The following is a 24,399-nucleotide window of genomic DNA, read 5'->3' as shown; positions in this document are numbered from 1 at the left end:
CCCCCCCCCCTTTGGATCATCAGCCACGACCAAGTGTCGTCTTGCACTTGACCCTTGACCGACTTTATTGCCAGTCATATTGTACTTACACTTACGCCACCCTCCCTTCTAAGCCATCACCTGTCCCCGAGCTTTAGGACCCTCCGACCTATATTGGAGGCACCATAAATACAATAAGACGTCAGACCGCTTGCTCTTGAACGTCACCGTCAATCGAGAACGCTCATCTCGGCCCAAGCTGGTCTTTTATGCACGATATCCGATCCTGCCGCCGTGTTTGCGCCATCCACCAACTTTATCATATCACACTTGTCTGGACACAGATCTCGAAGTTTCGCTAACTTTGTCTGTGTGCTCGAATAAATTAGAACGCATCCCAAGACAGACAGCAAGGCTTTTTCTTCCACTTCTTTTTTTAAACCTTCAATACTTCAATCGTGAGAGTTTCGACTGCGAGTTCGCTCCTTGTCCTCAAACTTGAGCTTCAGTGCGGCCTCACATCATCCCCGAGGACAGGGTTTAACGTCCATCTATCACATCACCGTACATTACGGACCTGAACCCTGCATTTCGGCGCCCCGCTGCTACTCACATCCACATCCTTCCATTTCCCGATTTGGACAACCACCTCGACCACAGCTCAAGCAACACCAGCAACACTTCGAATACAACTCGGGTACTTTATCCTGCTTCGTCCGCTCAACTCGACTTACCACAGCATTGCCTCTCAAGATATTATTGTATCGCCTACTCTAAGCCGCATTATCCGCCTCGGCTATCGTACCGCATCGCATCCATATAAGTCGACTGTGCAAGCTCAATACCACAGCTGCTTCCATGCCTTCTGCGCATTTGTGTGCCTCAACTACACTTGGTGAGTAGAATAATTCATTATTCTTTTCTGCCCGGTTGCCTGGCATGCTATACGTATGCTCTGGGTCCGGTTGTGCTGCCCAGACAAACCCCTACCAACCGCTTGGACTTTCGTGGAAGGACGACGCATCATAGCCTCATTATCTACATCCCCCCCTCCCCCAGCGATCTTTGTCTCTTTGCTATACAAGCCGTTTGCCCAGCTTTTCAACTTGCTACATTCCTCTTATTATTGTCGTTGTCATGACCCGTTACCCACGATCTTGCCGGCTTGTTTCATTTCCCTTCTGAATATCTTGTTTCCCTCCCTATATCCCGTCGCGACTGAGGTGCGCCGAGCTACGAGGTACAAGTGACATACCGAAACCGTGGCCCACCCCCTCTTCTGATTCGGGTGCCACACACACATCACATTTCGCGCTCTCATCGCCCAAAACCAAGACCTCCATCATCCTTCTTCCTCTAGCTGCGACTCAGACAACCGTATTCCAGAACTACATTGCTGACTGGTCATCTCACCATTCCAAGAACAGCCACTAAAACCCTGAATCCGAATAAACACTCTTCACCGCCTAGCTCAACTAGGCTTATTCTTATCCCTTCCAAGTCTGCCGCTTCATCTACGACTCAGACAAAGACAAAGAACCCCTCAACTGCTTCTCCGACCGCCGTGTCCCCCGCGTCGACCATCCCACAGGACAGCATCTCCAGACTGCTGCTACTACTAATAACACTGGACTGGGGCTAGCACGGTACGTGCCAGACGATAGATTGGACCTTTTCGCCCGTGCGTTACAGAGTACTCCAGCCAAAGCGACCAAGCCCATTCTCTGCTTTTTGGCTTGCGGAGTACCTGCACCCCCAGAAAGCGCCCCCCAGCGCTTTAACCCCTTGTAGGTACCTGGCCCTTATGAACGGACGCCTGGAGGCCCTACACTCAGTGCCCACCATTTCAACCCCCTCCAACCCCGATCGTCTCCCTCCGACCCTCCGACTCACGACATTCATCTTTCCCACAATACCTTATCTGGCTTCAACTCCATCCGGGATATTTTTCGTTGCAGCGCTTGAATCAACACCCGCCTAGCACTCGCTATTCGTTTATGGACTGCAGATAGCGCACGCTCTGTGCTCTCCAAATCACAAATTCAGCTACAACACTCTGTCTGGTGAGTCAAAGGAATCCAAACCTCGACCCCCGGCCATCCGCCCGCCACTTCCCTCCTTGCTGTAACCTCCGCGGCGATGGGCACCCCATATATGGATGCCCGCTTCCCATCGCCGAGCCGGTCTTCTTGACTTTGCATTTCCCCCGCTTTGCATTCCGCTCTGTCCTGACTTCGCTGACTCGAGCCCTTAACAGGCCGGTTCAAGCTTGAACTTCGTAACTCAAAACGTACCATCAACCTTAGCCGAACTGGTGTACGCCCACAATATTCCGCCCACATCCCCCCTCTTGCTAGGGCAACAACATCCGACTCTTCAACCACGATACAACAACCTAACCTCTATCATCACTGTCACAATGGCTCAGCACGGTTTCAACCAATTTGGCAACGGCCACAGCGGGGCGAGTATCGACCCTAACGATCTCGCCATGTCAGGTGGTTATTCTCCTTCATTCAACAACTTCAACTCGAACTCTGGAAACGGCACAAATGGATTCACGAATAGCTCCGCTATGTTCGATGATGATGAGCTTTTGGATGGTCTAAATGCACCTCCTGTTACCCAGTCCGGAATCGCGGGTCAGGGCCAGGACTTTTCAGGACTAAGTATGGGTGGCTTCTCTCAGAATGCATTCCCTCATCGTAATTCGGGTCTGCAAATCGACCAGTCACATATGAACGGGTACTCGAGTACCCCCGATGGAGATCCCATTCAAAGCCCATTCAATACTGGTTTCAACACCCAGTACCGACAAATGCAAGGCCACTCACTCGGTACCTCTTTGCATTCCCCATTATCCTACAACGAATCTCCACTGGCGGGCGCCATGAACGCCGATAGCAACGATCCGAACTTCCTCAACGCTAAAGCGAGAGCCAGAATGTCCCAGCAGATGCAGCGGAAGACATCCAATAGTCGTAGCCCTATGTCACCTATGACCCCCAAAACCGCTACCCTTCACGGAATGACAATTGGATCGCAGGAGTCTCCCGGTTTCGGCGGTCAAGCCATGAAGTCAGCCAATGGGCAGTGGCTCAACACCCCTGCTGGAAGCATCCCTGCATCTTACAATTCTGGGTACTCCTCTCCTATGCAGCCTGGCATGAATCAAATCAGTGAGGTTATGATGAAGGGTGGTACTTCGATGCCCGCGAAGCTTGGTGTCGCTTCAAACGCCGTTTCCTCTCAGGAGATGAAGAGGAAACGGCGCCGAGAGTCCCACAACCTTGTTGAACGTCGTCGACGAGATAACATCAACGAAAGGATTCAGGATCTCAGTCGGCTCGTCCCCACCCACCGTCTGGAGGATGAGAAGATCCGAAAGCTTATCCAGAACGGGACACCTCTCTCTCCATCGTTGACTGGAATCGCTAGCCCTCAAGCAACGTCTGGTCTCGCAGGACCAGGAGCTCGAAGAGCCACTGGAAACACCGCAGGTAATATTACGACAGGTCTCCCTATCGAGGACAAGGACAAGGGTCCCAACAAGGGTGACATCCTCAACGGCGCCGTCAGTTGGACGCGAGATCTCATGTGGATGCTCCATCTTAAACTTCAACAGCAGGAGGAGATGATGAACACTATCGCTGAACTGGGTGGGCACTTCCCCTTCGAAATGACAGAAGATGAGCGACGGATGCAAACCGAGCTCATGGACGCTATAACAAAGAGCGAGAACGGTACTTTCTCTTACTCGCGAACAGCTGGATCTGGTCTGCGAGTTCCTCACCATACCGATTATCGGGGCGACTCTCTGTCAGGCGGAGGAGGCAGCCTCGATCCTGTTGCCATCAGCCCGGATGACAACCTCGACTTGAATGACACCAACCAATTTTGGCACGATCCGGATGACAACAACAGTGGCCACGCTTCAGTCAACTTCAAAGAAGAGGATGAATATGACATGGATCTTACGCAGTAACGTGAGCATTTTTCTAGCCCACCTTATTTGGCCTTTTGGAGCATGTCTCCTCGAGCGCAGACCACAACTACAGTAGTTAGGTGTCCTCTATTGCTTCCTTCAGGTGTCGGCGTTTCCGGAATGTGGTACTGGCATCATTCTCATCATTGCATGTCACTATCCTCCTTGGCTAAGCATTACAATGCAGGGCAGTTCAAGGGGCGTGATCTCTCGGTGTTTTTGGCATTCTCTCGGTGTTGTCTTTTTCCGTTTCGTTTTGGGGTACAGAAGGCTTGTGACTAGCCGCATTATATGGGATTACAGGGGCATGTCCGAAATACTTCCTTGTGCTGAAGGTGTTGATACTTGCTGGGTTTCCTTCTTATTTTTCTCCTTTCGAAGGTAGGCTGGCTATTGATGTTGTTTTTCTTTTTTCTTTCATGTTACGATACCTTGGGTTACTTTATGCATTAAGTCTAGGGCAGTCAATGAATGGATACGAGGTCAAATCTCGAATGTATCTGGTTTAGGAATCTTCACTTCTCTCCACTCCCCCTTTCCTCCTTGCAGTCTACTACACATGGTGCTTTTTGGTCCAAATTTAGGTAACAAGGCGAATGGAAGTAGATCCTATACTGTACTGGAGGAGTGCTCTGACTCATTGTACGTGCTGCAGTTGTGCAGCTGTTTCGTTGCTTTTTATTGCCTAGATACCACAAGCGAGATACTTATCATTATAAATATTTCTATCCATGACCACATCTCTACATTTGGACACGGAAACCGGGAAGCGTGCCGCAGGAATTTTAGCCAGCTGGGTCACCAATGACGGGTACATAGCAAATACTCGCTCATAGCTGTCAGTGTGTTCCATACCAGCTTCCGCTTCATGTCCTCCTGTAAAGCGATGCGTTCCAAGGCACATCGGCCATCAAAATACTTGCACATAACCTGCCAGCTGTTTGCTAGTTTTTCGTCATTGAAACGACGGGCGATGGCGGACAGGTAGCGTGATTCCTTGCCGGTGGCCTTCTTGGCATCGAGGATGATGTGAGGTGTCAAGCCTTGGAGATGCGGGTGGTCGTTTACAGAGGGATGTGCCGTTGCGACTGGGACAGGCTTACGAGCATGTGCTGTCGCCTTTTCAGCAGCATCGCGCTGGGCTTTAGAGGCAATCCGTTCGAGACGGGCTTTCTCTGCGGCCTGCTCGGCAACGGTGGGGACATGAGAGCCGTCAGTGCCGGAGTGGCCTTCGGAAGACTCGGAGGTGCGTGGGACCGAAGCAGACGTAGAGGCATCGTCTTTGGCCTCTTTTTCTTTGCTTTTGTACGCATCTGCATCCGCGGCGGCACGGAGCTCCTCGGCTTCTATCTCGTACTCAACCTCGTACATGATTTCAGGCCAGACGACGACGTAGGCAAATGTACAGAGTTGGGTCACCCAACCGCGGCGCATGAGCCAGGAAAGCATAAGAAGATAGGTCGGGCGGTGGGCTTTGCTAGGCGAAAACTGCTTGTATGGACGAGGTGCTTGTGAGAGCTCAGCGAGGAAGTTTGGAAGTGGTGGAGCCAGGGGGAACGCTCTCTGCCATTCTAAAGTATCCAGAGGAAGACGGGATAAGTCACTATTGGGAGATAGTATATACTGATCCTTGGCGTGGAGGGGAGGGATAGCAATGGCACGACGCCAGAATATAAAATGCTGAGCATATTTTCGCACTTGGCCCAGAGTCAAGATGTTGCTTTGACCAACTTGGTAGAATCTATAGACATGTTGAGCTAAGTGAAGGGTCGGGGTCAGATGTGGTGGGTCACATACGATTGTGTTGGCTTTGACAGCCGTACAAATTCAACCATTGAGGCTGTAGTTGGGTCTGGATCAGCCTGGAGCTCAGCGATGATTTTCTTTTCATCATCAGTGAGTAGCAGAGCAAAGTTGCGATCAAGAAAACCAGGCTCCTCGAGGGCATCCTGACTGATGAAGGTATTGGCGGTGGTGAGCCAAAGGCCGCGCTGGGTCCCCTCTTCGCCCTGAGGGAGGTCATCGATGTAGAAAGGAATAGGAATCTGAACCGAAGGGGTCAGAGAGCCAGCTGCAGTATCGAGATGCAGAGCGGCAATCTTGTTTTGAGACACTGCCTCATATATATCGTGCATGGTAGCGGCCAGTGATGAGCTCTGAAGTATTTCTTTCCAAAGAACACTCATTCGTTTCCCTGATGAATGTTTAATTGTGAGTAATTTGATAAAGTTTTGAGCAGAACATACGCTCCTCTCGCGCCTTGTCTTTGGCGACAAGTATTCGTTTCGACTCTTTCCACACAAATTCGCTATGTTGCTGGCTGTATTTGAAGGCCTTGCTAACCTTCTTTATAATGTGGTCGTACATGGATTCAACAACATCCTTAACTTCGTTACTGCTAGGGTTAAGGATGAAGACGAGGTTAAACATAGTCATGGAGCTGCGTTTCTCATCGTCCTTGTCCTTACCATCTTCCTTCTTGCCGTCCTTTTCCTCTACGGGTTGCTCAGGCGCCTTTCCTGAAGGTAGAGGATCGACCTCATGAGGCGCTGGTTGTTCTTCGTTGTACGCAGAGCGCTTATCAGCGCGGGATGCCTTCTTCGGCTTCTTCCATCTGCCATTTTCAGGGACGTGGATAGGGTAAGATACACAATATAGTGGATCTAATGACAGTTGAAAGAGTTTCTTGTGGTAGGGGCGGGCGGGAGTCAGAATGCCCGCAAGATCGCGAGCAGGGAAGCCTGCAACACGTTCCCACGGAACAATCTGAGATCCAGATTCAGTAAAAGAGTGCTCGTCTGCGTTGCGTCCTTGCTTAGGGAGAGGTACGTCGTCGGCAACATCCGAGAAGCTCTGCTGCGAGAGCCGTTCAAGAAGAATATCCTCAAGGTCGGCACCTGCAGAAGAACTTGGCTTGGAATGAGGTTCGATGTTTGCTGGGTAGTGGAACACAAATGCTGGGCCATCGCGAGAGCGATTGACTACAAGAGCAACAGCGAGGAAATTGTCGCTAGTAACACTCGGCACAGCCATAGTGACGGGTTTCACATGATAAGACTGAGCTCAGGTAAAAGTAGCTGATGGTTGTCACATGAAGCGGTAATGTTGTTGACCTGATGTAAGTCTTGAACGAGTAGTATGTACTAGGCACCTATTTCAGATGTGGTTTGTCGCGATGGGGGTTGTTTGATGAACTGACTAACTACGCCTCAGGTGCTTTGGGGAGATGAGCCTCATGAGCGCCACACTTTCGCAAATAGGTACGAGGGGAGTGAGGCAGGGAGGGTCAACAAGCACGGGCATCACCTAGGGATGAGCGAGGTACGAGGTGGGGGTTTCAAATGAGGCTCATGACATACTAATCTACCACCTTTCTTACCCTAAGGTACCCTTAGCCTGAGGTACGGGACAATTCTTGTGGCGTCTAGGTTCTTTTCAGAAAGGCGGAAGATGGGAAAGGAAGGGAAGGGATAGCAAGCATAGGGAAGCGAGTGAATTCATATTAGAATGCCCTTCGTTAATGATCGAGATGTTTCTTTGTCACAGGCGTTACCTTGTGTAAATGATGACCAACGAGGGAGGCCCTTTTGGCCAGCACCGTAAGGGTTCAAGCAACGTAAAAAGGATCCATGATGTTTAGCGTATAATAGCCTGTCAGATTTCACGAGTCGGTGTGCAGAATAGGCAATTGACAATAAAACAGGGGCCAAGAGAAAACTCGACGGGCCATTTCCTCTCGACCGCAGTAAGCAGGACATATCAATTTATCCAGAGTCAGTGAAACGACATTTGGACTGCTCTGGATTATGTCGTATTTCAGTGAAAGAGGCAGTGCTATTCGCATATCAGTGGCGAGAAATTATTCTGGTTTCCGCATAAGGAAAAAAAAAAAAAAAAAAAACAGACCCAACTGGATTCCCAAAATAATTTACTGCTCATTTCCCTCTCACTTATTCCCATCTCCTCTTCCTTTCCCTAGAATCTACCGACCGGCTACATTATTGTTGGCTCTTTTCTTTCAAGCAGGAGCGCTACTTTGGTGGATGGTCAAGTCAATTTCTACAGGGCACAGAGGACAACACAACCATTGGATCTGAGCATGTGATCCTAGGCCAGAGTATGTACTGTCGACGAATGTTTTCTCCCCTTTCCATCGTACATTATACTGCAATACAATAGCGGTCGAGGGTCGTCTTTTATCAAACACCCCTCGTATTTTCTTACAGCTTCCTTCAGCCAGGGGATTCAAGACATCGTTCCTACATTATCACGCAGTACCTATCTACTATTCGTACCATTTATAAATCCGCGCTGAATCCCTATATTCCTTCCATTGCATCCATGCATCTAGTCTAGGCTTCACATTCACATTCACATCCACATCCACCTTACGAGTGACACGCGACAAATCCTTCCCTCGTATCTAAAAAGCCCCAGGCTGCAGCGGAAAACGGCACTCCCTTCCTGTTCATAAGGTCTAGGCCATCTCTCTGACTGGCCCACGCCCACAAAAGCAACAGCCAGCACCAACACCGCTCCGTCCCGTCTGCCTTAGCTTTATTACTATTTCTACACGAGGTCCCTAACTTTTGCCGGTTTCCGTTCGACTGGAAAGGTAACAGGTCGTGTGCTTTCCCTCCCATTTTATTATTTACCCATATCACCCTCTGCCTGCATCACCGCAGTGTCCTACTGCTTTTCCCTCCGTCATCACCACCATCTCATATTCCGTCCTCGCCGACCCCTCCGCTCCCCGGCCGTCTTGAGCCTCCGGTACCCCTTTCTCCACCGTCTTACGGTACGACCTGCCTACTACCACCGTCGCCGGCGCCGCTTTATCCTGGACCGCCCCGGGATTTACGCCCCTGAACCCCTAAAACATATCTACCTGGCTTTGGATTTTTTTTCTTCTGCAACCCTCACTCAACCTGATCTTTTCCACCTTGATATTTGGACTCGCTCGTTCGCAAACAACTCCGGCAACTCTCCCACCAACGGGCATCTTGACATACCTCTCCTAGTTTTTCTGGCCCGCCGATTATTTGGACCCCGCCATCTCACTCTCCCCTCTCTCAACCGTCCTCCCCCTCAGCGCATACCCTCACCTCCTTATTTTTCACTCATCGCTGCTCTCGCGTGACCATGACAACATCACCCACCAATCTCGATTTTGGCCATGTGCCCTTCTTGGACTTGGCCTACGACAACAATGAATCACAGGACTCGGCTCGAAAACTCATCCTGACACTCATGCCAGACTGGGCGAGCCAAGATTCGAATGTTGAATTTGTGCGTTTTACTGATGGCATCACCAATACTCTGCTTAAAGCCGTCAACCACCGTCCTGGCATGTCCAAGCTTGATGTTGACAGGGATGCTATCCTACTCCGAGCCTACGGTCATGGAACTGCCGTTCTCATTGACCGTGAACGTGAGGCTGAGAACCATGAGCTGCTCATGAAATATGGTCTTGCTACTCAGTTGCTTGCCCGTTTCAAGAATGGCATGATGTACCGTTATCTCCTGGGTAAACCTGCACGTGCCCAGGATCTTCGTGAACCTCTAATACTGTCTGCCATCGCTCGTCGTCTTGCACACTGGCACGCAACTGTGCCTTGCTTGCCGGACCCCAACCATAGTCGGGACGACAGGCATGTAAATGGCGAGACCAAACTCAATGGGCTTGCCAATGGTAACACCAGCACCAATGGCGATAGCCAGACCAAGGGGAATACCAACGGTATTATGAATGAAAACAACAAGTCTCTCCAAGAACAGATTGATAATGCAGCCCCTGGAAAAGCTCCGCCTAACATGTGGACAACCATGCAGAAATGGATTTTCGCCTTGCCCACTGATACGGACGCTCAGCGACAGAGGCAAGCACTGCTGCAGGCGGAGTTGCAAGAGATGGTCCAGAAACTGAGCCAGCGGCCTGGCTTGGGCAAGAATGGGGTACGTTCATAACCATACAGTTACCTGATGGAAAATATTAACCTTATGTGCGTAGCTTGTATTTGCGCATTGCGACCTTCTGTGTGCCAACGTTATCATCCACGAAGACGATGAGGCGGCTCCTACCGTCGACTTCATCGATTACGAGTATGCTACACCATCGCCTGCGGCTTTTGACGTGGCGAACCACTTTGCAGAGTGGGCAGGATATGACTGTGACTACTCGGCTGTACCCAGACAGGATCAACGACTTGCATTTGTGAGGGAGTACATCAAATCTTACTTTTCTTTAACCGGCGAGGAGGTCGATGAAGAGGAAGAGGTTCGGAAACTCATGACCGAGGTCGATGCGTACCGAGGAGTGCCAGGGTTTTACTGGGGTATCTGGTCCCAAATCCAAGCTGTCATTTCCAAGATTGACTTTGACTATGCTCAATATGCTGAACTGCGATTGAGTGAATACTGGGCATACAAGGGCGAGGAGGATGGCAGCCGAAAAGCTTCAGGCCAAGAAATGCCATTGAGGGAAAAGACTTGGTGGCGCGCCGAGTAGGTGAATCCACTGACATTCAACTGAGCATACCCGGCATGGCAGAGCGGCAGTCGAAGCAGGGACTGGAGCAAGTGACACTTTACTCTGTATTAATTGTCAATCAGTAAGCGAGAGCGAGATTTCCTCTGTGGCTACTGTGGGCGGGGAAACGATCAAAACCGCGTCGGAAATGGGAATGGACACAACGAGCAACAGTTACAAGGAGGCCATTCCTGCCCTTGTTACTTTTTAGATCCAGGTCTGGCTTCTCAGAACCGACGGGCTCTGTCGTTTCCGTTCTTGGCTTTTCCCAGACCCCCTCGTCCCACGTTCCCTGGACGCTCTCTACTACTTTACGTACATGACGAACAGCCAACCCCCCCGTCCATTCCTAGGGCTGGGCGCGATCCCATTCTATTGATATGATTTTCTTTGTTTTCTTTTTCTTATTTTATGTCATTGTTGCGTGTTCTTGCAATGTTATGACCATGTAAAGAAAGCTCAACAGCGGATAGGATGGCATCAAGGGATAAAGCCATTCAACATGAGCGATAGGTACTGCAACCAGAGGAGTAGACAGGTCATAAATGAGTTGTCTCTCCCGCATGTCTAGCTATTATAATTGAACCTGCAGTAGATGGGTCCTTTTAATATAAATATGGACATTCTCACATACAATACCTCATGGAGGGCATGACCACACATTTACAGGAGAGAAAAACCAAGGTCCGTTAATGTGATGCCTTTGTTGATACTCGGCATCAACATATGATTCCATCGTGCTCTTCCTCATTACCGAGACATTTCGGACTGGTCCATTTACTTGAATGTTATTACCTAGGCCGACAAGAAAAGGCGGGCATTGTCCAACCACATGCAGCTACACTCTCATAGGCTAGAACCCGAGGGACAGGTGCATCACCAGAAACAGCATCTTGCGTTCATCACACCCGCTTAGCCAACCGGGGAGATGTCCCCAAGATGGCTAGAAGAGGAGGGCAGGCGGCTGTCTACAGAAGGTACATGTCTTGGTTGATTTAGGGTAACAACAGCAAAGTATGACTGGATGGTGTGGCCGTATGGGACCAAGCAGACCAGCAGACGTGGCTGGCATTGGGGATGAGAGATAAAGATGAGAACCATGAGACGCTTTGGAGCCAGGTAGGGTCCGACGATGTAGTGTCACATCAAGCCCTTTTGGGGGGGGGGGGGGGGGGGCAGGCTGGGCCATTTGAATGTTTTGCCTCTGAGCTGGGGACCATGGTCTCGTAACACATACCTACCAGGCTACTAGGGGAAGGCAATGAAACGTAGGACCTCCGTCCCCAGATGATGAATATACTTGGGTATGTCAACGCTACGCTTGGAGAATATTTGATGAGTTTATTTAGGCATTCTCAGTCAAACTCTGAGGTTTTGTTTTCTAACGCCCCTGCGCGAGGCCAGGGTATCGTTTAGTGACTTTTGCAAACTTGCCTGGTGGGGGGACGTTTTCTGAGCACTTTACCTAAGGTACCATACCTAGGTTAGGTAGGTACGTACTTTAAGCATACGACATGTCTGGTTGCAGATTTTCCTTGAAATTGAGGTCATCGAGATGAAGAAAGAAATTAGATGTAGACACTTGCTACATCGAGCGCCAGGAATGGGTTGGCTTCAAGAGCTTGATCATAGGTAATCCATGTTTGGCTAAGGGAGGCCCAGCTGGGGGGGAACAAGGCAAGGTGCGGTAATAAGATAAGGTGCTGCAGGTCTTTCTCCAGAAGCCCAGCTCGCAATTTAGGAATTAATTACCTCGATGGCCATGCCTCATGCTAAGGTAAATGTCGCATAAATTCAGACATGGGCTGCCTTTTTAGCCTCGAACACCAACGAGATGAAGGGTCGACCAGGGTTATTTCCAAAACTCGTGGCTTTGCAATGGACGGTTGAAGAAGCGGGGACGCTTGGGCGTTGCCCTGTGGCTTCTTTCCCTTTGCCCACCTTCCATTCTTTCCCTCATACCTACTCCGTACCTTACCTAGGTAGGTACCTATTATTTAGGTCGGATAGAAATCAGGAAACTTAAGCAGAGGATTACAGCCTACAGGTAAAAGTGACCCAGTTTTTATTGCCCTAGGTAAGAGTGCCTACTGCCCTCGGCGATTATTTATTTCTCTTGTAAATACCTAAATATTCGTCTTTAAATAAAACAAGAGGGAAAGAAAGAATTAATAAAAGAAGACTATTCTAAACAGTTGATCCTTTGCAACAGGGTCTAAAACCTTGCATCAGGCATAACTTATGTAGGTCTCTGGCAACCTATTCTGTACCCAAGCTTCTATTCCCTGATTTTCTTTTTTTTTTTCCTGCTCTGTTTGGCCCATGTCTTCTACTCACGTTCGATTGAATGTGCGCTTGTGCTGCATGCATGGCCGCTAAACACTAACATCCTTGCATCTGCCTAAGAACCGTTGATGTGGGCGGTCCAGGGTTCCAGAAGTCGCTTCTCCTATTGGCTCCTTCTCTGGTTTCAAAACCTTGAGTTCCAGTCGGGAAGGAGCATGGTCCATTTTGTCGCCATCCAGCATCCACATCAACATGGACTTTGACATCCACAATTTTCTTCCACACCCACAATCCCGTCCCGTCTTCCGTTGTCGGGTTGTCAGTGACACTGTACGCTCTTAGCTCATGTTCACAAGCTTACCGACTTTTATCATCAACCTAGGTACTTAAGTCAGTCATCTTCTTTTACGTGGGGAAGAGTACGCGTAGCAACCAAAAATGCTTGAAGAGAAATGCATACTTGCCTGCCAACCTACCACCAACTCAGGTACACAAGAGGAGTGAATGACCAGGCGCCTCCGGCTCTGACTTTTGACAGTCTCCAAAAGAGCTTGGGCCAGGCCCAGGGTACCTGAGCTACCCAGCTTTTACCAGGCGACTACACCTTACTATCTCCATCTCACTTAGCTCCTAGCTTCCTTCATTGCCATGGGATTGGGTAAATTGTCCCGGCTATACTAAACTTTACTATCCAGGATATGGCAATAGCATGACGCCTCAGCCATGGTCTCCAGACTCTCAGCTTCACAATGCCAATCTCGGCAAAGTCAGATAAAAAACGCTTGATCAATGCTTCCCAAGGTCGTAGTCGATCACTCATATGCAGGGAAGACCGTGTCTTTGGAGACAGATAAAGACGGACACGCTACCAATGCTCAGTACAGCAACATACTGTAGTCCCATACATACAGGTGCCTCCAGCACAGCACCTCCATTTGCAGTAGCGTCGACAACAGGGACGAACATGGGGTGACCTCCTCAGGCGCTGCTGGCCTTTTTGCTCGTCAACTATCTTCCGCGCTTTATCACTTTGGTTCTTTGGTCCTCTCATTTCTGGCTCTGAACTAGATTAGACTAGACAACCCCGAGGGTTTCTGTCGGAACTTTTAGGCGCATTCGCCACACTATCCTAGCAATCTCTCTCCCTTGGACAATCTCAAACCCAGCCAAGCCCGGCCGAGATCAAAGCAGTGAGAGCTACCTTGGGTCTGGGAATTGGTCAAGTAGCCTCACCAAACGTCCTCTCGTTTTTACAGTACCGGCAGGAAAATCACCAGCCCCACTGAATCTTCTCAGCCAAAGAACGAAACGTAATGGAGGGTCAAGCGCGTACTGAAGCTGTCCACGTTGCGGCGAGACATGGCGCTGCGATTCAAACGTGAAAAGAAACAATATCAAACAAAGACAGTACCAACGCTAAGGATCGGCCAGCATGCACATGCACTGCCCACGATGACAAGCGTGGGCGCAAAGCCACAGCAACGGCTTGAGTTACGCCCACGTTGTCTCAGTTCCTGCAGCCTCTCTACTCTATCCGTAATAAATAACGGCTATCGAGAAATGTAACAGGCGGCACCAAAGCCAGCTGCCCAGATAGACATACTGTGCTCAGCTCTTGACATTCTCGTCGATTGACGCTCCTCCCGCTCGATAACCGTTGTACCTGGGAGGCTTGGCCACCTTCCATGACAGGGTTACGACCGAGAAGGGGCTACTACCCCGACAAGGCTACCATGGCAAGGTCACCGTGATGGAGCATGCGGACGAGGGGGCGAGCTGGGCCAGCAGGGCGAACGGGACGAACAGCTCGCGCAGGGTTGTGGTGCTGGAATCGCTCTCATGCCTGGACTCGTGGCTATTGCTAGGACCCGGTTGGTGGGTGGTTCCCCGCTGTCTGTCATTGGGATCATGGCCCTGGGATACCTCCAACGATACTGACAAGCCAATATTCGCACTGAGTTATCCAGTGCTTTACAACAGGTCAGATACCGTGCCAACATGGGCAGAGAAGCACGGCCCTTTCTCACTCTGTCGCCCATTCTTCAGTTGAGAAGCTCTCCTGTAATCAACTGAGTTCGACAGCGAATACAAAGCGTTGTACCCTGCGGCGCCCTTGCAATCCGCGCTTTATACCTGGCTAACTGCGGGCTCCAGACGGATCCAGGCCCAGAGACCGCACCGCATCGTTGTCGGCACTATCTCCAAATCTGCCGTGACGGGGGAGCTATGCCCCACCTTGCTCACTCTTTGCCCTCACTCCCTCGCTGTGCCTCACACAAGGCCGGGGCCTTGGGGGGGTGAGGGCCCAGCACAATGCAATGTCGTGCGCTCGTGCCCTCTGATAAATCTTGGCTCGTTCATTCGTCTTGATTTCTAACATCTCCACGAGAGCCTCCGGATCGATTTTTGATATTGCCCGTCCGGGGGGGCTCATACTCTCGTCTTGTTAATTATTCCTTCTAATCCTCTCACTCTCTTGCTTCGGGCGACGGCTGCCCACCTTCTGTTGTGTACCACCGACAAATGGCCACTGGCAGATGCGAACAGTAACCAGCCAGCGAACTTCCCGGAAAGGCGACCAGTCATGCTCAGCAGCTCAGGCCCATTCAACAGGAACTCATAGAAAAGTCTACTCTGGACGAGATGAGATGATCTGGTCCAGAGATGAGCCGGGATGACTACACTCCACGGGGCCTATCCGACCCGGAGTCCCATCTTGATCTTGCCGGCCAACGTCAGCGACCTCAGGTTGATACAGGCACTGGGTCGGAGGCAGTTGCACCGTCACCAAATCATCAAGGTCGACATGTTACTCTCAATGCCATTGTCGAGGTCGATATGCTGCGGCACAAACTTCGTGCCCTCGAAAATCTTGTCGAACGTTACGGTACGCTCTGTTCCGCTTTCCATTACTTTGGAGCGCTGTCACCAAGATTTTGACCTTCCACAGTCTGTGGCGAATATACCAAGTCATATCTAATTCTCACTTTTGTAGGCATTTCATCAAACATCCCCTCTCTTTCTGAAGCTGAAGAGGCTCGGGCTCTCCAGTATCGTTGTGAATGCCTCGAAGCTGCATGTAAGCAACAGAGTAAGTGAAGAACCTCGCTGTGCACGGTCTATCTTGCAACCTCCTGTAGAGTATCTGATATGGGTAGAACTAACAGTATAGACATGGACGTCGCCCGCGCTTTAAAAGGCTCATCTCCATTTCCACCACCTCAAGAATATACATCATGGCTCGATCATCATCTTGCGCATCATGATCGAGTAACACACTCTTTCCCCTCCGCGGCTTCTACTTCTATTACCAACTTCTCGAGGGCACCCTTTAAGTGTTCGGACGAACAATGCATCCACTATGTTTACGGATTCTCGACGCATCTGGAACGGGACAACCACCTTAGACTGCACTTAGCGAAGACTGCAGGTGAATCTGGATCATTTGTGCCTGCCCAGAGCTCTTCGAGTGTTTCCGAAATACCAGAGACAGGCAGCGGTGCTCTGCCTCGGGATCGGTTGCCGCCTATTCAACCCCCAACCACAATCGTAACGAGTAATCTCCCTCCTCTACCATTCCCGACACCCTCAACCGCCTCCACAGCGACGACAAGAAGGGACCACAGTTCAAGCTTCTCTTTCTCGGACCCTAAAACTGCGCTGTCAAGAAGCGGCGAGGAAACCACATCTGACCCACAGCTGCCTCCTCTCAAAAGAGCTCGCGTCGGACATGATCGTCTGAAGTCAATAGGGGAGCTGAAGCTACTCCACAACAATGACCCGTGTCTTCGATGTCGAGCTTCGAACAGACCTGTAGGTCACACCGTTATCTGCTGAGTGACCTTGAATGCTTACCATTCATTCTAGTGCGATGCAAACAACCCCTGTTCCCGATGTTCGGGGATGCCGTCATCCGAGTCCGAGGCACATTGGAGTATCTTGGGATGTTATCGTGGATCAGTGACCTCTCTTGTTGATGTTTTGCTTCAAGGTACCGGCCATTCTTTGTCCAGCTTTCCGCTTTAGCTGACCCTTGATAGGATCGTTCGCCTGGTCACAACCTCAAACACCGCTAACACCCTCTTATCCTCGGCGAGGGAGCATCAACGATCAAATACTCGCCCAGAACCCCACTTTGTTAGCCGTAAAAAGGCCTGCCTGGAGGCTTGATTTTCAGGATACTTTTTGGTGGCAGGATGGAGAGCCTGGCCTTGATGAGCGTATTAACCAGCCTCTAGGTCCTGGCTACCACGATCAAGGGACAGCGCCACCTGTCCTACAGCTCATTGCCTCTAGCCCAAGTTTCCGGGGTGCTGCCTTTGATCTTCTGGAGCTGTTGAGTGCCAGCGGTCAGTTTTCCATGTCCCGGGAAGAGGAACAAACGACACATCCCTCGCTTTTTCGCGTCAAGCAGCTCTTGCGCGAAATCATATTTTACGACACCTCTCAGCCGAGCCAAATATTACGGAGCGAAGGCACCTATCTTCCGCGCACGCCTGTTGATCATCGTCCGTCTACCGAGCGCAACGTTTCCTTGAGGGAGTGTACCCGACGGTACTTGATATCTCTGGATTTCGCAGCTTCTATTTTACCTACTATGGGCCTGAGGCAGTGGCTAGGGGTCTTCGTTTCGATCTGCATCTTTAGTGCCGTTAACACCATATTGGTTGACATTGCCTTATCGTTCCAGGGAAGCGATCCATCGCAGGCCAGCACAACACCCACGGAACGACCCGACCAAGTCATTCGAAGTGTCTACCAAGCTTTGGTCTCTCTGTTCGCTACTTCAAACGACCCTTTGTCCAATGTATCTGAGCTCGAAGACCCCATCGCCCGTAACATTGCAAGAATCATCCGCCGAGACCAGTGGCCGCCACGGCATTTATTTTCGAGCTTTGATTTTCTTATGAATCTCGGTATGGGGGAAATCCCTAATGCTGGTTTTAACGGCTTTGTTTTGCCAAGAAGGCAATCATTAGATTTAAGGGGCTCAAGGGTTTTCCCCCTAACACAACTGGAGAGTACGGCAAGACAGCTTTACCTGAAGTCCACGCCATCCCTTACTTCAGCAGGTCTGTCGTCACAATACATACCTTCTGGCTCGCGGTCGGATTTTCCTTTGCCTGGTCAGTTCTCATTGCCAGGTGATGTTGGAGGACGCACCCGAAGACATACGATAGGTGATGATGTATCACCACGTCTGGAATCCCGGCGACTTTCGGGTGAACCAATTTCCCCGTCAAGGCTAAAACCACCTTCTCGTCGAACTTCTCTACGCCGAGTGTACTGCGACAAGTGTAATGAACACCCAGATGGCTTCCGTGGTGACCACGAGTTACGCCGCCATATTGATGCCAAACATTCAGCCACGGTCAAGCGATGGGTCTGCAAAGAACCCAAGAGCCAAATGCCTTCTGCCCCCCAACCAGTGATTCCATTGTCAAGATGCAAAGCATGCTTAGCACAGAAACGCTATGGCGCATATTATAACGCTGCTGCACACCTCCGCCGCGCACACTTCCGACCTCATCGAGTGGGTAAAGCTAGTGGTGACTGGCCATCCATGAGTATTTTGAAAGACTGGATGCGAGAAGTGCGCCAATCGGTCGATGTTCCGGAAGAGCATATCTCCAGCGGTGAAGATGACATGGACGATTATCCAGCACCCGCTGACTACAGAGATCCGATACCGCAACAAGTCCCCACGATTCCTGATGCATTACCAGCAATTTCTACCTTAGGTCCATTACTTTCGTCAAGTTCTATCGAACCATCAATACCAATCGAACGAGCAAGTCCGTCTCGACGGCCCACTGAAAATCGCACCAGGTGCCCTCATCCGGACTGTGGCCGTGAGTTTCGCGACCTGGCTTCTCATATGCTTACACACCAAGAAGAGCGGCCTGAAAAATGCCCTATCGTAACATGCGAGTACCATACGAAAGGATTCGCACGCAAGTACGATAAGAATCGCCATGCTCTTACTCATTATCGTGGAACGATGGTATGCCCATTCTGTCCTGGTGTTGGCAGCCCCTTCGAGAAAGTCTTCACTCGTGCCGATGTCTTCAAACGGCACCTAACTGCTGCCCATCAAGTTGACCAGACAGGCCATAGCAGCGGCCACCGGCTACCAGGGGTGGATGATCCTGTAGGCACGAAAGCAAGGTGCTCTATATGCAAGAACGGGTTTGGTACTGCGCAGGATTTCTATGAACATCTAGATGACTGTGTGCTTGGCGTAATTGTGCCAACGACAAATACGTCAAGTCAGCCAACCCGACTGCAAGGATCACCCCGATAACATTGGATCGCAAAATGGGCTGTATAATTGACAGGACTACTACGATGTCCGATGAAAACTGAACGAACGCTACGGCTGGGATTATATTGAACGATAGGGGCAGTGAAGCGATTATTCATCATTACTACTTCTTCTTTTTCTGCTCTCCCTTCTTCCCTTTTGTTATTTTTTAGCATCATTAAGAGTATGTGCCTGGTGCACCGCAGGAATAAGTTTCGATTCTAGATACCACCAAGAGTTACGGCGGCATTGGTCGCATTTTTGTTTTACTATCAGCATATCCTTTGATCAGGCATTATGTTTTTATGTTTATATTTAGTCTAGTACGCAACTTGGAGTTGCAACTGGCTCATTATCGTTACATCTCTTATATGTCACCAAACCTCTTTGATCATTGGCAAGGCAAGATTTGAAATACGTACTTATTGTAAAAGCCCAAGTCTGGGCTGATACATGATTCATCTGCCCCTCTCCCGTTTAGACATGCATCATAATAATAATAATACCTCCTCATGTATCAAAGTGACATACGCGAACTTTTAAATTCCGAAACCAGGAATGACTAACTAATGATATATTAAACCCAGACGCCAAGATCATGCTGTAAACCGCTGACTGCTACGGAATAAAATGTGTGTAACGCAGTGATTCGCTCCGAATACAACCATGCTTGGACATGATCACTTCGAATTAGAATCATCAGACGGCACAGCCGTCTTCTCATTGATTGGGTCAACCATGAGAGACTCGTCGCGACGGCCAATGTGCTTGGGGCTAGAGCGCTTGAAGAACTCATGAATCTCTGGCGAGAACTCGCCGTCATCGGGCATGGCACCTTCAGTCTCCTTGGGACCGCGGCTGGCCTGGACAAGCTCCCATTCGGTACGCATATCCTGGACCTTGGTCCGCCAGTCAGCCTCGGGGTCGTAACTCTTACCGAGGCCTCGGAAGCGCTCCCACAGGGACAAATGAGCAGGGTTGACAGCAACACCGTGGTACTCACTCTCCTTGCCATCCCGAATATAGTACCAGCGGCGCTCCTGCTCCTTAAGATCAAGACCGGTAGTGTCGGGAAGGAAGATCCAAGTCAGAAGCATACCAGCGAGACCGAACCATGGGACGACGTAGAATTTAGTCTGGTCATCGATGTAGTTGTAGAGAACGGAAGCGAGAAGAGCGCCAGATTTGCCGATACAGGCGGAGAAGCCGTGGGCAGTAGCACGGATGGGCGTGGGGAACACCTCACCAGCCACGAGGAAGGTGACCGAGTTGGGACCGAACTGGTTAAAGAAGGACGAGATGAAGTACATGGCCTGGAAAGCATGGATACCCGCGGGACTGGTGTAGTAGTCGAACTTGAAGGCGGGGATAACGAACATCAAGAAGCACATGAAGAAGCCCACTTGCTGCATCATCTTCCGGCCGTACATCTTGTTATCGATGAGAAGAGATGCGAGATAGTAGCCGGCCAGGGAGACGGTGATATTGACAAGGTTCCAGGTCCAAGTAGTGAACCTAGACTTGCTGTCAGGAGAGATGACCTTGATGAACTGACCCTGGAAAAGCTTGTTGCCGTAGAAGAAGACATCGTTGCAGAACCAAGTACCAGCAGTAGCAAAGAGACGTCCACCAAAGTTGGAAAAGCAGTGGCGAAGAGCATTCACATCATAGCCAGTGACGTTGGAGCGCTTCTTTGCCTCAGCGAGCTGCTTACCAGCGCTGCGCATCCGGTAAGTACGATAGTAGAGGAGCCAGAGCGTACCGATGGCAGGGAATGCAAAGGACAGTCGGAAAGTATACTGGGCAGCCGACTTGCTGTAGGGAGGCGAACTCTTTCCGTTGTTGAAGATGGCGAGCAGAACAATGAGGATGACTTGGTTCACGAACTGGCCCCAGCCCTGCATGAGGAAAGCCGTGGTGACACGGCGGCCACGGTGCAGACGATCTTCACGAGTCGAGATAATTCCACCAGAAGAAACACCTTCAAGAGAAGAAGTTGCTGTAATGGGGTACTCGCCACCAACACCGAAACCGTAAAAGAAGAGAGACCAGGCATAGCAGATAACCCAGCCTTGGAGGGTAAGGCCCCACGAGGCAGTGAGCATGAGCAGGCCGACAAACATGATGGCAGCGTCCTGGATGAGGCCCCATCGGCGACCGACCCAATCTCCCATAACCTACGAACAGTCAGTACAATGGAAACTACCATATATACGGTAATAACAGAAGGGGGAGGGAGAACTTACACCAACAACAGCCTGGCCAACCATGATACCGATGATTTCGAGGTATGTCACGGAGGCAATCCAGTTGTGAGAGCAGGTAGTGGGTTCCTTGCCCCAGCAATCAGGCCAGACAGCTTTGAAGAGAGGCTCGAGGTTACCAATGGAGAAGAGGACATAACCCTCCAGACCAAGACCGGCTCCAGGAATGACAGCATGGCGGAAATACCACGAGAAAGGCGAAAGAGGGTCCTCCTTGAACATGGACCAAGCAGTCTTGGCCTCCTCCTTGGCAGCATCGTTGTCGACCTTTGAAACGAAGCGATAACGCTGAGTCAGTGGCAGATCAGCCCAGTAGACGCCGTCCTCAGTGTAGGAGTCGTCTGGGCGGGTTACATGGCTGAAGATGCGACGCTCATCAGCAGTGGCATATGCGATAGGCTCATCTGAGATGTGCTCAGAATCGCTGTCTGGAGGACCGTGCGGGACAGGGATCTCGCCTGGGATTGTAGACTCATGATGATGGTGCCTATGAACCATTTTGAGAGAAGGCGGTTGGAGCCTCGGGTGATGGTGAAGGTGCTTGATTCAAGGTGATCCCGCAGTTGTGTATGGGGGTTTTGTTGATATGAGGAGGCAGGAATAACTAGGCGGGTAGACAGACTAGGTGGAACAAGATGTATATTCCATGCGCAAAGCGAAAATGCCAACCACCAACGGGGTAGAAAAGTTTTATGCTGGAGGCAAAGAAGAATTGCCGAGGGCCCGCCTTAGATTGGGTCGGGAACGAATAACGAACAATTGAGGAATTCAAGACTTGGGATTGCCTTGTCTTGGCTCTGGAGAGAAACGGGAAACCGACGGCTCTTCATGGCGCGAGGAAGGGCAGTATTTGAACTACATCACGACCGAGATAGCAGCAACAAGAGCTCGGATATTCAAGACGAGTGTGACGGGCATCTTGAAGAAGCAGCAGCCAGTAAGAAGACGTAAATTAACCTCGTGGGAGAACGTGTGGACGAAAGTCGATCTCTGGGGTCAAATTGGGAGGGTGTGCAGGATAGGATAGCTCCCGTGTCCCGTTCCTTGACCGAAAGCAACTGTGGCCGCCTCGTCCTCGCCTCAGGGACCAGAGGCAGAGCCAGAGCTTTGCGGCAATGTACCGTTACCGACATATGCGTGGGAGCTGTCGAAACAGAGAGGAAAAGCGGGCTATAGGTTTAGCTCTAGAACTATCCGTAGGTATGTACTAATGTAAGAAACACCAGGGGTGAGTGGGTGGGAGGGTGGGTGACATGGCATTGGGTGGGCAATGCGTGATGAGATCCGCCGCCGGTTGGGTCATGCCCTTATCCATCACAAAGCCGAGAGATCCAGGCCAGATGCTGAGCCACGGACAGCCGATTGTTGTACTAGTTTGGAGATGTGCGGATAAAGGATATGCAATGTTATTGGCGTCTGAGAGTGCACAATGCAGTGCGAGGGCAGGGGATTGGGCAATGTCAAGGTCAACTCCAAAGTTGAATAGTATATGACGATACCAGAAGCAATGACGTCGTTATTTACAGATTTGTAACAGACTAATGTGCCGTACCCGATTGAATTTGACGGATGAGGCTCACACAAATCGACGGGAGACTTGGAGAGAAGCACGTTTTCGACACCGAAGCGTAACAGGCTGGACGGTTGCAAGAGGAGGATCCAATTCGGACAAGGAAAAACCTGGGGTTCGCTCATTATCTTGAGAGGGCAGCTACGCACGCGAGCAAAAGCGCGTAAGAGACAGGCAGAGACTGGCGGACCCGGATAAAACGGCATCTACGAGACCCGCCTGACTTGTTTCGGCCGACGCCGTTGGCAGGTAACGAGCCTACGAGGCCGATCTCTGCTGAAAAAAAAAAACTCGCATCATTGCATTCAAAGAGTTGAGAGAGTCAGGGTCTTGACCCTCTAAAATCCTTGTTCAGCCATTGAGCTTCTGTTGTTTCGATGCGTTCTGAATGCTCGCGTTCCGCACCACTCATTTTACGGCCCTTTTAGCTCCCTCCCACCTTTTACTTTTACTTTTTTTTTTTATACATACATACATACATAATTCTTTTTCCCTTTCGGTGTCCTATTCCAGACACCGGGAGATTAATAGTTTTAATTCATGCATACCCCATCAGTCAGTACATATCACGGGTGTTCGGCTCTCTGGCTTGTCTTCCTCGTTGTCTGTTTCCCTTTGATACATGTCAACCGATGCCAAGTCTTTCCTTTTTCTGCTATTTCCATTTCCCGCCTCGGCGCTGTCGGGAGCCGCAGCTGCGCGTCTCGGCATTGGTGCCCTAAGCCTAAATAGGGTATATTCAGGAAAAATTCGCTGCATGAAAAACTGGAGAGAAGGTACAAAAGTACATCTGGCGGGTCCTCTTTTGACGACGTCCACCTAATGCGGAAAGAGGTCGTGTGAGGTCGTTCGTTGGTCTTTCTGTCTCTCTCGTCTGAGGTGCCTGGTTGCCCATGCATGGCCTTTGGTCAATGCAACCTTCCCACACAGTCACTCACACAGCCCAACTCAATTCACGTGCTGAATCAAGCCCTCCCTGCTTCCCTTATTTTACCGTGTTTAAATCTTGTTACTTTAAGAGTAAAAGCTAAACAAAAGCTTAATTTCCTGCGTCGATCCCAACTTAGGTAACTAACTGCCTGGCATAAACCTGCGAGACTTCTTCGTGGCGGCCTAGGTAACCGGTAAAAAAAGACAAATGCCTCCATCGCTGCTAACCAGACCCCGCTTCCTCTCCGTGAGGTTAGTAGGTAGCCTGTAATCTTTTACGTACTGCATCGCATCTGTCGAGTCACTCCCCCTCAGCTCATCTTGACAACCTTTGTATGGATAGGTCGAACCGGGGAGGAAATTAAAACTCGGGACCTTGAGCCTAAGTGACAAAAAGATTAAGGTAATTCAGTATAAACTTAGGATGAGTTCAAGATACCCTTTGTGGAGTTTATTTTATCACCCTAAGCTCGAGTCTCATATTCTCTTGCTCTCTAAAGGTAGGATAGGTAACAGGCTACACAGGTTAGGTAGGTACCTGAGACAGGCAGC

The 24,399-nt window shown here is 50.3% G+C and overlaps 5 protein-coding genes across 9 annotated transcripts; 3 read left to right on the top strand and 2 right to left on the bottom strand.

Moving 5' to 3' along the window:
• Positions 1-37: 37 nt before the first annotated feature.
• FVEG_01436 (hypothetical protein) lies at positions 38-5,808 on the top strand. Of its 2 annotated transcripts, XM_018888398.1 has the most exons (3): positions 38-874; positions 1,402-2,042; positions 2,237-5,808. In XM_018888398.1, exon 3 carries the CDS (start codon positions 2,399-2,401, stop codon positions 3,962-3,964), a length of 1,566 nt encoding a protein of 521 aa, XP_018744301.1. In that variant the 5' UTR covers positions 38-874; positions 1,402-2,042; positions 2,237-2,398; the 3' UTR covers positions 3,965-5,808. The 2 variants fall into 2 exon arrangements, with proteins under 2 accessions (XP_018744301.1, XP_018744302.1); XM_018888399.1 differs by lacking the exon at positions 38-874 and having other exon boundaries at positions 1,164-2,042.
• FVEG_01437 (hypothetical protein) lies at positions 4,396-7,504 on the bottom strand. Its single transcript, XM_018888400.1, has 3 exons — positions 6,211-7,504; positions 5,762-6,158; positions 4,396-5,705 (listed from the first exon to the last, which is right to left on the bottom strand). Exons 1-3 carry the CDS (start codon positions 6,995-6,997, stop codon positions 4,763-4,765), a joined length of 2,127 nt encoding a protein of 708 aa, XP_018744303.1. The 5' UTR covers positions 6,998-7,504; the 3' UTR covers positions 4,396-4,762.
• A 357-nt stretch (positions 7,505-7,861) lies between these two features.
• On the top strand, positions 7,862-11,219 carry FVEG_01438 (hypothetical protein). Its single transcript, XM_018888401.1, has 2 exons — positions 7,862-9,919; positions 9,975-11,219. The coding sequence occupies exons 1-2, from the start codon at positions 9,107-9,109 to the stop codon at positions 10,470-10,472; spliced, it is 1,311 nt and encodes a 436-aa protein (XP_018744304.1). The 5' UTR covers positions 7,862-9,106; the 3' UTR covers positions 10,473-11,219.
• Positions 11,220-14,855: 3,636 nt separating this feature from the next.
• Positions 14,856-20,681, top strand: FVEG_01439 (hypothetical protein). 4 transcript variants are annotated; one of them, XM_018888403.1, is made up of 5 exons: positions 14,856-15,666; positions 15,775-15,870; positions 15,952-16,592; positions 16,647-16,770; positions 16,820-20,681. In XM_018888403.1, the coding sequence occupies exons 1-5, from the start codon at positions 15,444-15,446 to the stop codon at positions 19,081-19,083; spliced, it is 3,348 nt and encodes a 1,115-aa protein (XP_018744306.1). In that variant the 5' UTR covers positions 14,856-15,443; the 3' UTR covers positions 19,084-20,681. The 4 variants fall into 4 exon arrangements, with proteins under 4 accessions (XP_018744306.1, XP_018744308.1, XP_018744307.1 ...); XM_018888404.1 differs by having other exon boundaries at positions 15,143-15,666; positions 15,775-15,858; positions 16,820-19,502; XM_018888402.1 differs by having other exon boundaries at positions 15,145-15,666; positions 15,730-15,870; positions 16,820-19,483.
• Positions 19,373-22,770, bottom strand: FVEG_01440 (hypothetical protein). The gene is made up of 2 exons (XM_018888406.1): positions 21,330-22,770; positions 19,373-21,260 (listed from the first exon to the last, which is right to left on the bottom strand). Exons 1-2 carry the CDS (start codon positions 21,843-21,845, stop codon positions 19,764-19,766), a joined length of 2,013 nt encoding a protein of 670 aa, XP_018744309.1. The 5' UTR covers positions 21,846-22,770; the 3' UTR covers positions 19,373-19,763.
• Positions 22,771-24,399: the final 1,629 nt, after the last annotated feature.

This window comes from Fusarium verticillioides, chromosome 1, assembly GCF_000149555.1.
Source record: "Fusarium verticillioides 7600 chromosome 1, whole genome shotgun sequence".
Classification (NCBI taxonomy): Eukaryota; Fungi; Ascomycota; class Sordariomycetes; order Hypocreales; family Nectriaceae; genus Fusarium; species Fusarium verticillioides.
The sequence above is the reverse complement of the archived record's forward strand: the minus strand, read 5'-3'. Positions and strand labels throughout refer to the sequence as shown.

What these genes read in the sequence shown, in the direction of transcription:
- FVEG_01436 (XM_018888398.1), top strand. Translation starts at nt 2,399, where the DNA reads ATGGCTCAGCACGGTTTCAACCAATTTGGCAACGGCCACAGCGGGGCG.
- FVEG_01437 (XM_018888400.1), bottom strand. Translation starts at nt 6,997, where the DNA reads ATGGCTGTGCCGAGTGTTACTAGCGACAATTTCCTCGCTGTTGCTCTT. An exon ending in AGACAAGGCGCGAGAGGAGC is followed by an intron (nt 6,159 to 6,210) that starts GTATGTTCTGCT and finishes AACATTCATCAG; the next exon opens with GGAAACGAATGAGTGTTCTT. An exon ending in CTGTCAAAGCCAACACAATC is followed by an intron (nt 5,706 to 5,761) that starts GTATGTGACCCA and finishes ACATGTCTATAG; the next exon opens with ATTCTACCAAGTTGGTCAAA.
- FVEG_01438 (XM_018888401.1), top strand. Translation starts at nt 9,107, where the DNA reads ATGACAACATCACCCACCAATCTCGATTTTGGCCATGTGCCCTTCTTG. An exon ending in CTGGCTTGGGCAAGAATGGG is followed by an intron (nt 9,920 to 9,974) that starts GTACGTTCATAA and finishes TTATGTGCGTAG; the next exon opens with CTTGTATTTGCGCATTGCGA.
- FVEG_01439 (XM_018888402.1), top strand. Translation starts at nt 15,444, where the DNA reads ATGAGCCGGGATGACTACACTCCACGGGGCCTATCCGACCCGGAGTCC. An exon ending in AAATCTTGTCGAACGTTACG is followed by an intron (nt 15,667 to 15,729) that starts GTACGCTCTGTT and finishes GACCTTCCACAG; the next exon opens with TCTGTGGCGAATATACCAAG. An exon ending in AGCTGCATGTAAGCAACAGA is followed by an intron (nt 15,871 to 15,951) that starts GTAAGTGAAGAA and finishes CTAACAGTATAG; the next exon opens with ACATGGACGTCGCCCGCGCT.
- FVEG_01440 (XM_018888406.1), bottom strand. Translation starts at nt 21,845, where the DNA reads ATGGTTCATAGGCACCATCATCATGAGTCTACAATCCCAGGCGAGATC. An exon ending in TTGGCCAGGCTGTTGTTGGT is followed by an intron (nt 21,261 to 21,329) that starts GTAAGTTCTCCC and finishes GACTGTTCGTAG; the next exon opens with GTTATGGGAGATTGGGTCGG.